The 12,838-nt window shown below is 40.8% G+C and overlaps 1 protein-coding gene across 6 annotated transcripts in view; it reads right to left on the reverse strand.

Moving 5' to 3' along the window:
* Window positions 1–12,838, reverse strand: part of ASB2 (ankyrin repeat and SOCS box containing 2) — a 139,395-nt gene that overhangs the window by 56,341 nt on the left and 70,216 nt on the right. For 4 of the 6 annotated variants that reach the window (XM_078151419.1, XM_078151420.1, XM_021000243.2 and 1 more), the window contains one exon: window positions 1,526–1,767. In XM_078151419.1, coding sequence (XP_078007545.1) covers window positions 1,526–1,764 — 239 coding nt within the window. In that variant the 5' untranslated portion in view covers window positions 1,765–1,767. Of the gene's footprint in view, window positions 1–1,525; window positions 1,768–12,149; window positions 12,235–12,838 lie in introns of all 6 variants that reach the window. The other 2 variants (XM_021000245.2, XM_021000244.2) reach the window with 1 other exon arrangement.

Raw genomic sequence — 12,838 nt, forward strand, 5'->3', positions numbered from 1 at the left:
TCCAACTCATTTTGCAGATGACTGAGACAAAAAGGATTAAGTGATTTGCCTAGAGTCACATAGCCAGTAAGTGGCTGAGGCTGGATTTGAACTCAGGAAGATGAGATTTCCTGACTCCAGACCTGGCACTCTATCCACTGCATGACCTAGCTGCCTGTGATTTGATACATCTATATTTGTGTGTGTCTATATTTCATACATATTCTATGGATACACATTCACACATGTATATATATATGTGTGTGCGTGTGCGTGTGTGTGCATATATATACATATATATATATGCACACACACCCCCCAGACTGTGTGTATAAGACTATGCATAATAATATATATTATATACAAACATGAATGTATGTATATGTAACAATAAATACAGCCATATATGACATATATACATGTTCCGAAAGTCTTAGTGTATTTTTAAGCTATTAAAGTTTAAAATGTGTGTTAGATATTATTATAGAGAAAAGGATCTCCCTTTATGCTGTTAAAACTTAACTATGCACTAAATCTTTTGGGACATCCTTTTTAAGGAAATATTTGCATTACATATGGAAAGAAAGAAAGAAAGAAAGAAAGAAAGAAAGAAAGAAAGAAAGAAAGAAAGAAAGAAAGAAAGAAAGAAAGAAAGAAAGAAAGAAAGAAAGAATATACAAATATACACACACAGATCAAAAAAAAAAAGGAAAAGAAATAGTTACATTCTATTTTATTGTTTGGGTCACTGAAAAGTTACAAGACTTGCTCAAACTCACACAGCTAATATGTTCAACAGTCCTTGAACCCAGGACTCAAACTCAGTGCAGTGTATACACCTTGACATCAGGGAAGGCTCTGATTTGATTTTAGTATTCCCAGGGCTTAACATAGTGACTTGCATGTAGTAGGAATTTAATAAATGTTTGTTGAATTGAAATGTAAAATGGTCATTATAATACCACCACAGGACTGTCATAAGAAAATCCCATAAACCTTAAAGGGCTATAGAAATGTGAGTAGTTAGACATATCTTCCTGACTCCATTGCCTTGGTCAGTCTCTCATATCCAAAGTTAAATCACCCAAAAGCATTCTGTAAATTAATGTAAATTTTTTCTTCCTGGATTACCCAGTATTTTAGACTGTCCACACCACTCATCCTACCACCACCACCATTTGTATAGATAATTGATAAGTAGGCATATGGAATAATTCACATTTCTACAACACTTTACAAGCACCTTCCCCATAACGACCCTGTAGGGTAAGTAATGTAAGCCATATGCCCATGATACAAACGAAGAGACTGAGGCTCTGAAAAATTTTATCTTACAGTCTGGATTCAACCCAGGCCTCCTTGATGTCAAATCCAGCAGATTTCCCACTACCTCATATTGCCTCCCTTTGCTTGGCCACACTCTTGGCTGGCAAGGCAGAGTTCTGTCATTTAACCACCCCCGCCTCCTTTCAGCTTTCCAACTACCCCCAGAAGTCCCCATTCCCACCCAACCCCATCCGTCACATACACAAATTCATTCACTTACCTGGTCCATGGGTAAAAATGGGCAGGTGGCCTGCTGGAGCGATTGGCCGCAGCTGCTTCTCTCACTGCCGTCCGAGCTTTCTGACAGCTCGGGTCAGCCGGCTGCCCAGGGGAGTTGTCAGTCAGGCTCTGTTCGATGGCCATTTGGATGAGCTCGTCCTCACTCATACTGCTATACAGACTGTACTCTTCGTGTCCAATAGCTCTCTGGGCACTCGGTGTAGTGATCTCCGTGGCCATCCTCTGTTATCATGAGACAAGGAGAAAGAGTTCAATGAGACGGCAAAGGAAATGAAACTCTGAAGAACTTTGTGGAAAATAAAAGCATCCTGATCGCTAAGGTGGCTTCTGGGGGGCCCTTGTGAGAATTAGCAATATTTTAACTACAGGAAAAAATATCTTTTCAACCAAAAATTTTTTTTAAAGTACTGGGCCCATTCTATTTACAAGGCCCTACACTAGGTTCTAAAGAGGATATAGGAATATGTAAGAAACAGTACATGACCTCAAGATTTTCACGGTATAGGAGGATGAACAATACATAGATAACCACAGAGTTGTGTTTTAAAGTAGAAAATGAAGAAAAGTGATTACTAGAGGCAGCTAAATGATGGAGAGGACAGAGAGCACTGGGCCCAGAGTCAGAAGATGTGAGTTCAAATCCAATACTTGTCACTGTCTATGTGATCTTGGACAAATCATCTAACTTCTTTTTGTCTCCATTTCCTCATCTATAAAATGGGGATGATAACAATATTAACTACTTCCCAGGGTGGTTGTTAAGAATCACATGAGATAATATTTGTAAAGTGTCTGGCACATGGTATGTGTGTGTATAAATATATATGCTAATTATTATTATTACTGAATTCAAATCTGAATCTAACACTTATCATCTGTGTGTCACTTTACCCTTCTTGGGCTTGTTTCTTCGTCTGTAAAATGGGGATAATAATAATACTTGGGCTACCCTACCTTAGAGGATTGTTATGAGTAAGTCATTTGTAAATCTTAAAGGACTACAAAAAATGTGAGATATTATTATTGAGACAAAGTGCCTCCCGTTAAGGACACTGCAGTCTAGAGGCAAGCATGAGACATGAACACAGATAGCTACAGACAGGCAGCTTGATATAATAATACATAAGACCTTGAGTGGTAAGATCTCAACCTTTTAGAGCTAAAAGGGATCAGGTCTCCCCCAACCTTTAATTTAAAAAAAACTGCCACTTGACTTTGCCATCCCCTTGAGCTATCAACCTGTACTTTTCCTCCCTTTCACAGTCAAATTCCCAGAAAAGACATCTACTCTTACTATCTCCATCTTCTCACCTCCTACTCACTTCTCAACCCCTTGCAATCTGATTTACGGTCCTACCACTTGGCTGAAACTTCTCTTTCCAAGGTTATCAACCAACTCTTACCTGCAAAAGCCAGTGGCTTTTTCTCAGGCTTCATTCTTCTTGATTTTTCTTTAGGTCTTGGCCACCTACTCCTCTGGGATACTCTCTTCCCTTGGTTCCCATGATACTACTGTCTCCTGGTTCTCCTATCTGATCACCTCCTTCCTAGATTCCTTTACTGAATCATCCTCCATCTCCCACCCCCCAACTCCCATGTAGGGCTCTGTCCTGGACCTTCTTCCCTTGGTATATTTTCTCTCTTAATGATCTCATCAGCCCCTGTGGGTTCAGTTGATATATCTATACAAATAATTGCCAGATCTATATATTTAGCCCAGATCTCTCTTCTAAGCGCCAGTACAACATTACCAACTGCCTGCTAAATATTACCTGTACAAGGAAATATGGTGGCCAAGTGGACTTTCAGGCCAGCAAGACCTAGATTCAAATCTGAGCCAATCACTTAACTGGGGCCTTGGTTTCCTGATATGTAAAATGAAAGAGTTGGAATCCATGTCCTCTAAAGTCCCTTCTATCCCTAAATGTATGATCCTGTGACCTCAAGTTCAATAAATCCAAAACAGAATCCATTATCCCCACCCCTACTGTGCTCCCCACCAAAGGAATTAGGGCTAGTGTTAAGAGTAAAATTTGTTCCTCCTCCAAAATTTTCTCTTGGTTAAGTCAATCATCATCCTTTCAGTCACTCAAACATGTAACTTCAAAGTCATTCCTGATTCTTCACTCGCTCTGATTCCCTACTGCTTTGTCTTGGAAGTTCCATTTCCACATTTACATCTTACCAGGCAGCTGGTAGTGCAGTGGATAGAATCCTGGGCCTGGAGTCAGGAACAGCTGAGTTTAAAGCCAACCTCAGACAATGACTAGCTGTGTGACCCTGGGCAAAGCACTTAACTACTCTGTGCCTCAGTTTTCTTAACTATAAAACTTAAAAACAGTACTTACCTCACAGGGTGGTTGTAAGAATCAAATAAGATAATAATTGTAAAGCACTTAGCACAATACCTGCAATACAGGAAGTACTAGGGAACAGCTAGGTGGTGCAGTGGATAGAGCACCAGCCCTGGATTCAGGAGGACCTGAGTTCAAATCCAGCCTCAGACACATAACACTTACTAGCTGTGTGACCCTAGGCAAGTCACTTAACCCCATTGCCCAAACCCCCCCAAAAAATACAGGAAGTACTATATAAATGCTTATTCCCTTCCCTATTTCCACCTACCTTCTACCACCTCTACCACCCCAAACCTGGGCTATTGCAATGGCCTCCTGAATGTTCTCCCTGCTGCCATTCTCTCTCTCTCTCTCTAATCTATCCTCCACATTGGTCCCCAGAGAATTAGATGTAATATGTCACTCCCTTGTTCAAGAAACTTCCATGACTCCCTATTTCATCTGAAAAAAATACAGTCATTTTAAGCCTTTGACAGTATAGCTCCAGCTTCCCTTTACAGACATTCACATGAATCTGCTTCATGCATTCTAAGTTCCAGACAAAGAGGCTCTTTGTTATCCCCTGAACTTTGTATTTAATCTGTCACTTTCATACTGCCCCCATGCCTACAGTACATTTCCCCTTCATTTCAACCTGTTAGAATCCATAACTTTCTTCACGGTTCCATTCAGGTGTCACTACCTACAGGAAGCCTTCCCTGATTTCTCTCCTTCCCCAGGTGTTAGTGTCCTCCCTTTTCTCAAATTATCTTGCACTTACTTATACTGTAATTGTAAATGTTGTACCTCCTAGTAGAATGTAAGTTTCTTAAGAGAAGGGACTCCACAAGGTGTCAGTTTTAAGCCCTTACAACAGCACTAATTTATAGGATACCCTGTATTACATTTTATTTTTGGGGGGAGGGTGGCTATATCACCGGTACCCAACACAGTCTTTCACCTAGGTATTTGATAAATGCTTGCTGAATGGAATTAGCTCATCTAGTCCACACTTTACACATTATAGAGAAGTTAAATGACTTGCTCAAGATCACAAAGGTGGTAATTATAAGGAATCCTGTGCTCAAATCTAGTTCTAATACATGAGATGCCTGAACAAGTTTGTCAAATCTTCTGCTTTCTCATCTGTAAAATGTAGATAGTAGTAATTGTACCAGCACTTTGAAAATATTAAGGTACTATTAAAAAGTACAATAGTATTGTACAATACAGCACACTAGCACAAGGTTATGTGTCCCAAAGGCTTCAAACTACTCCAAGGCTTTTAGGACACCCTATTTAGTGCAATCGATGAATGGACATATACTTATTGTTGTTTATTCTTTTTTTCTATCACATCCGATTCTTTGTGACCCCATTTGGAGTTTTATTGGGCAAAGATACTGGTGTGGTTTGCCATTTCCTTCTCCAGCTCATTTTACAGATGAGGAAATTGAGGCAAACAGAATTAAGTGACTTGCCCAGGGTCACACAGGTAGTATGTGTCTGAACCTTTAGTAAGTGCCTATTATATGTTAGGCACTGTACATTGAGGCTATAAAATTTTTTAAAATGAACCAATTTCTGCCCTGAAAGAGCTTTTTTCTGTGGTATGTATAAAATACAAACAATATAATTAAATCCAAGGTATTCAAAGAGGGAAGATACTGGAAATAGGGAGGATCAGCAAAGGCCTAAAACGTAGAAGTGAAAAGGGAAATACCTTCCGGTTCTGCAGAATGGACAAAGAAAAGGTATGAAGATAGGAGATGGAATATGTGTGAAAACCAGAGAGAAAGTAAATTTGGCCAGACTCGAGAGTACAACAAAGAGAGAAGAGTACCTTAAGAGAAGTATAAACAAAATTCAAAGGAGGGAGAGATTGTTTCTGTCCAGGGGCAACAGGGGAAGCTTCATGGAAGATTAAAAAGGCAGAATTAGGGTTCTAATTTGATATAGAGAGTATAGAGCATAGAGCAAAGGCACAGGAGGAAAGTAGAGTCTAAGTCTCCCAATTTAACTGGAGCACCGGATACAAGAATGAGAATAGTGAAAGATAAAATAGTGAAAGGAAGTTAGGCTTTATTTCAGATCCATCTATTCATTATTTAACATATGCTTATTGAGCACCTACTATGTGCAAGAAACTTCAATAGATACTGGGTAGATGGGGAAGGGAGAGGGGAGAAGAGGGTGTGGAATGAATACAAAGATGCAGAAGTGGTTCTCCCCACAAAGAACATCAAGGCTAGGAGAGAGAGAGAGAGAGAGAGAGAGAGAGAGAGAGAGAGAGAGAGAGAGAGAGAGAGAGAGAGAGAGATAAAACATTCATGTCCTATCTCAAATAAATACCAGTTAATATGGGAATATGGGATAAGATGGCGCAGTGGATAGAGTGATGATGGACCTAGGGTCAGTAAGATGAGTCTTCTTGAGTTCAAATCTGACCTTAGACACTACTATCTGGGTGACCCAACCCTGTTTACCTCAGTTTCCTCATGTGTAAAATGAGCCGAAGAAGGCAATGGCAAACCACTCCAATGTCTTCGCCAAGCAAACCCCAAATAGGGTCATGAAGAGTCAGACGTGACTCAGTCACAAGAGCACCACCACAGCTAATCTATAGCAGAGCTAAAATTGACATTCAGTCTCTCTGACACCAAATCCAGCAGTATTTCAACTACACCACACTGGAGGAGTTTAGATTTTGATGGATGAAGGGAGGATGGGAGGCAACATTCTGAAGGAGTGGAAGGCTTTGTGAACATCAATTTCCCTCTTGCCTCAATTAAGGTTCAGGAGGAGGTGAAGTACTTGCTTTTATTCAATTCAAGAATGGGACAAACGAAGTACTTACCTTTATTCAATTCAAGAATGGGGGAAGAAAATAAGTATTTATTAAGTACATACTAGTGCCAAGTAATGTGCTAAATACTTTTATAAAAATCATCTTATTTCATCCTCACAAAAACCCTAGGAGGTAGGTGCTGTCATTATTACCACTTTACAGTTGAAGAAACTAAGGCAAACAGAAATGAAATTGATTTGCCCAGAGTCACATAGCCAGGAAGTGTTTGAGGCAGAATTCGAACTAAGGTCTTTCTCCTCTCAGGCCCAGCACTTTATTTATGGTGCTACCTAATTGCCTTGTATGGACAGGTTACCAACTTTATACCAAGTTCTGAGCTAAGGACTGCAGAAGTATAATTATGCTATAACATCTCACATTTCTATACTACAGTAGCCCTTGTAAGATGATACAAAGGGGTTTGGTATATTTTGGAAGATTTTCTCATTTTTCCTGGCTTAAAGTCTCCACTAAGGAAAACCAGGGATGTGTGTGTGGTACTCCTAGTATGCTGAAAACAACTACCCATATAAAAGCACAAAGTTCACAATATTGGAGATTTATCAAAGGGAGGAAATCAAAATAGGAATCCTAGAATCATGAATCCTAGAATCCTAGAGTAATGCATCCCAAAGATATGCGTAACTGGCATTTATGTGGTATCCAGTTTACAAAGTGAAATGATTTTATACACACAAACACACACACATACACATACATAGATACATATATATTTTATATATCTATATATACATATATACACATATTCACACACTTACACACATATTTTATTGTTGTTATATTGTCATTTTTTAGTCATGTCCGACTCTTCGTGACCCCATTTGGGTTTTCTTGGCAAAGATACTGAAGTGGTTTGCTGTTTCTTTCTCTGATGTAACTTATGAGGAAACTGAGGCAAACAAGGTTAAGTGACTTGCCCAGGGTCACAAAGCTAGTAAGTGTCTGAGGCCAGATTTGAACTCAGGAAGACTCACCTTCCTGGTTCCAGGCCTAGCACTCTATCTCCTACATCCACCTAGCTGCCACATATTACATACACACACATACACACATATTATATATAGAATATATTTTTACATATCACATATACAGACATACTTACATGTATACATGTAAGCAATCTCATTTATATAATAACACACGTATATATACAATCTCAAAAATACATATGTAATCTCATTTGGACCTCACCTGAGCCTTACAATGTAGGTACTGCAGGTATTATTATCTCCATCCATAGATGCTTCAAACACTCTAGGTCCATGAATGCTCATCCTTATCCCACCCGTAGTACTACTGTTGCTCTACCCTCCACACCTCTCTAGATGCCATGCATATAGGAACTAAGACACTTAGGTATGAACTCCCTAGGCCAGTCAGGCCTCAGTGTCATACTGGGCATTCTCTTCTTTGCAGCTACATTCCTCCCTGTTCCCTCCCTGCTTTCTACATCTTGTTCTAAGAACTGTAATCAAGTTGATACCACCATTGGTTCTGGAAGGGGCAATGCCAATGGACTGCCTTATTGTTCCACTCATTCTAGTGGTGAATTCCCAGACCAAAACATCCTTCCCTGGCTACCAGTAGCCCAACAGCTCAGAAGTACAGTGGATAGAGGGCTAGGCTTAGAGTTCATATCCTTCTTTAGACACTTATTGTATGACCCTGGGCAAGTTATTTAACTTCTGTGGTTGGAGAAGGACATGACAAACCACTCTAGTATCTTTACCAAGAAAACCCTAAATGGGGTCGTAAAAAGTCAGACACAACTGAAACAACGAAGCACAACTACCTCAGTTTCTTCATTTGTAAAATGGGGATAATAATGGTGCCTACCTCAGAGTTTTTGTAAGGATCGAATGAAATATTTGTAAAGTGCTTTGCAAATAGTAAAGTGCTATATACATTCTCACTATTAGAATTATTAATATTCTATTAGAATACTAGGATGTAAGCTATTTGAGGACAGGGCTATCTCACTTTTGTATCTGTATCTCCAGTGCTTAGCACGATACTTGGCACACAGTAAGAAACTAATAAATGCTTTTTCATTCTTTCATTAATGGGGAAACTAAGGCTCAGAGACATCAAGGGACTTACACAAGGCCACACAGCTAGTATGCGGCAGAACTGACCCTCTTATGCATTTATAATGTCTTTGGGAAGACAAAACATAGACTCATGAAAATAAGATGGTACCCAGTGGGGCCAGCGAAAACTGAATGTCTCTGGACACCAGGTTCAGATCATACAGCCTCACCAAAAGATGTTTTCCTTCCTTCTTCCTCCCTTCCCTTTTCTGCATGATTTAAGCCTTATTCTGTGACCAGCCCTGTGCTCAGTCAGTACCGCAGGCACACACGTGAAACACAAGACTTAATCTCCACCTTCAATGAGCTTAAACTCTCATAGGGAAATGAACTGCACACATGAGAGGGAAAAAAAAATCAGAAAACAGTTGAAGGAATTAGTTTTGGAAAGAATCTACAAACAGAGCTAGAGAATAGGAGCCTGTGTTTTTAGAAGGTTCCTCTCCTCTATTCTCCCAGTCTCTAACCAAATCACACACACATACACACACACACACACACACACACACACACACACACACACACACGTATATAAGTCACTGTCCTGATCTTTGAATTTTGTAACAGCTATAATTATTATAAGGATTCAGTAAGGCAAGCTTTATTTAATCTTGGCCCATTTTTCCTCCAGTCACCCAAGAAACAGATCTACAACTGAGGAAGAAACTATCATGATCCCCCACCACTACCACCACACATATACCCCATGGCCAGTCCAAGAGCTTCCAGGGCAGTAGTTACTATGCCTTGGAGTGGCTATGGTGACACCATATTCTATATGTCTAAGTGGGAAAATTAGAATCACAGAATGTTAGAGCTTAAAGATACCTTAGAATATAGAATATTACCATTGGAAGGGAAGGGACCATAGAATATAGAATGTTAGAGCTGAGGGAGAACTTTCGACAATAGAACACTACATCTAGGAGAGATTTCAGATGTCATTTATCAGATTTCCTCATTTTACAGATGAAAATAGGCCCAGAGAGAAGGTTTGACTTGCCTAGGATCACAGAGCTTATTAGCAGTAGAATTAAAACTTTAATTCAGTATTCGATGGTTTGCCCAAACACAAAAGAATTCATGGCAAAGGTAAAGAAAGATACTAAATCAATGGATCATAGACTCAGAAAGGGACCTTAGACATCATAGGACTATAGAGGTCAAAGAGATCTTAGAGGTGATCAAATCTAATCTCATTTTGCAGGTACTGAAAGCAAGAATCATAAAAGTGCACTGTTACACAAATAGTAAGTTGTAGAGGAAAAGATTGAAACTCAAAGCATCTGGTCTCAGATAGAAAGAATACAGAATTTGGAGTCAGGAGTGTCAAAAGGGATCAGCTAGATGTCCCAGTGAATAGAGTACCAGGTCTGGATTGAGGAAGACTCATCTTCTTGAGATGAGATCTGACCTCAGACACTTACTAGCTGTATGACCCTGGGCAAGTCATGTAACCCTGCTTGCCTCAGTTTTCTCATCTGCAAAATGATCTGGAAAAGAAAATGGCAAAACATTCTAGCACCTTTGCCAAGAAAACCCCAAATGGAGTCACAACTGAAATGACTTAAGAACAACAAAGTGTTAAAAGGCCCAGATGACCTGGACTTGAGTCACAATGCTGCCCCTAGCAATGTGACCACAGATAAGTCAATTGCTTTGGCTTTCAGTTCATCTGAAAAATTGAGGCAGTAGTTGTAGAAGGTCTTAAAAGTCCCTCTAAATCTCCCCCTGCCTTCCCGTACCCTGCAAACACTAGCTGTCTAGCTGAGCCACTCTGTGGAGTCTCTCCCCAAGGTCCCCTGATCTCACAGCTGTTCTACCCTAGGGCAGCAGGGGAAACAAATGTATCAACAGACTCTGTGGAGAAAGTGACCCTGTAGAAGAATGGATTGTGATGAATAATGAATATTTCCCAAGTAAACACACCAAGGCTTTTCTATACATAATAATACCCCAGGGAGACTACAGAGGGAGAAATTGTATTTTAAGGGGAAAAAAAATACAGGCCCAGATGGGATGAGGTTTATATGGAAGGCCTGACTAAACACGGCTAAGGACTTGTGATGGCAGAGGGAAGAGTGGTGTCATGGGGCTTGGGGGGCCCTGGCTCCCTCCAAACGGAGCAGCCTGTCCTGCAGCTGCTTATCTCCTCATGAAACGGTCTGCCTTCCCTCCCTCCCTGCCCCCTGGGAGAGAAACGTCCTGTTGCCAGTGGGCAGCACTTAATGTAACGGGCTGTTTTTTTGGCACGGAATGGTCTACGAAAGAGAACTCCATTAAGTTCATGGGAAAGTGTGGTTTCTCTAACCCTCTTAAAGTGCTGACCATATGGACACAGCCTTTCAGTGCCCACACTGGCCCTCTCGGCTCCCTCCATCTCTGTCTGCCCTCACCACCTGCTCATGGTGACAGGGTCAGTCTTACTCCTTGGCTGCGAATAGTCTATGGGGAGAGAATTGCAGGGGCAACAGGAATCCATACCCCTGCTCCCTCAAAAATCTGCTATCTGATTACTGGTATCTGCAATTCCACACCACCAGAGACCAATTAATGTTGCTGTTCAGTTGATTCCGACTCTTCATGACCCTGCATAGGGTTTTCTTGGCAAGGATACTGAAGAGGTATTTCCTTCTTCAGTGGAATAGGCAAGCAGAGATTAAGTGACTTGCCCAAGGTCACACAGCTAATCAGCGTCTGAGGCCTAATCTGAATGCAGGTCTTCCTGACTCCAGGCCCAGAGTTCTTATCCACCAAACCGCCAAGCTGCCTCCTAATTAATTCCTTTAGACTAATTTTCAAATATAGATGCTTCTGCTAGCTTAAGATGTTTAGGGAGAGGAAGTGAGTACTGGCCTGGTTTTCTGGCCTTTGGCCATCCTGGTGGAGACACAAATAAGTTTCACTGTTTAACAACTGGAGATGTGATAACATGGAATAAGGGGGCTGACAAGGTAGTGGGTTTCCTTTAAGTGGAGGCATCTGACTATAGTCTGAGTCAGCGGTATCAAACACATGGCCTAATCCCCCCACAAAACTTCTGAGTACTCCCAGTGAGGAAACTCCTTCCACCAATGCAGTCAACACCTGAATTCTGTTGATGTTTGTCCTTCATTTTCAAAGAGGACCGATGACATCATCAAATGACATCTTGACTTGTGGGTGAATTGGATTTAAGTGAGGAAGAGTTTCACAAAGTCATCAGCCTCACTCTCTTTTCCAATCATCAAAGTCCAAGACAAAAGTTAGGACCACCGGCAGTGGCCCAGGACGCAGTAGATGGCTGTAAGTTGCACAGAAGGTGCTCACCTTCCTTGGTAGATGGTGCTTCCTCACTTGGGAGATCCCTCTACTATAGAACTCAGAGGTTCAATCCCTTCTCTTAGATTTTTAACTAGAATTGAAAAGAAAGCAGTCTTAAGAGAGTGGCCTGAGACATTAAGCCAGGATGTATGAGAGGTGAATATTGAACCCAGGCCTTACTGACATGGAAGCTAGCTCTCTATCCACTATGCCAGTGTCCTCTTCCTTTCAAGATGCCCAAATATAAATGGATAGCAGTCACTAGAAACCTATTTCTTGGGAAATCTGGTTTTTCCCTAAGTTTGAGATGATAATAGAGCAGAGGAATAGATTATATTTACAAGACAGTTGGGGGTGAAAGTTAAGAAGGGGGAGGAAATACCATTTCAAGTCACTTACAAGTTAATAAGGAGGGGTGGAGGGAACCAAACAAACAGAGCCTTTTTTTTTCTAAGATCCTTCTCACATTAAGAGGAGTTATCCAGGGCTAATCCTAGGATTGAGACTCCCTGCCAGTGGGACCGTGGCCAAAGACTGTCATATTTACAGGCTGGCAGCAGAGTTGGAAGATTTTATGTGAGGGTTTTTTTGCTTTTTTTTTCCCCTCACATGAATACACTCATTGGATTTAGAACTGGAGGGAATCTTACAGATCATCTTTCCCAGCCTACTCATTTTAGAAAGGAGGAAACTGA

This window comes from Phascolarctos cinereus, unplaced genomic scaffold (genome assembly GCF_003287225.1).
Source record: "Phascolarctos cinereus isolate Bilbo 61053 unplaced genomic scaffold, phaCin_HiC Scaffold_3;HRSCAF=262, whole genome shotgun sequence".
Lineage (NCBI taxonomy): Eukaryota > Metazoa > Chordata > Mammalia > Diprotodontia > Phascolarctidae > Phascolarctos > Phascolarctos cinereus.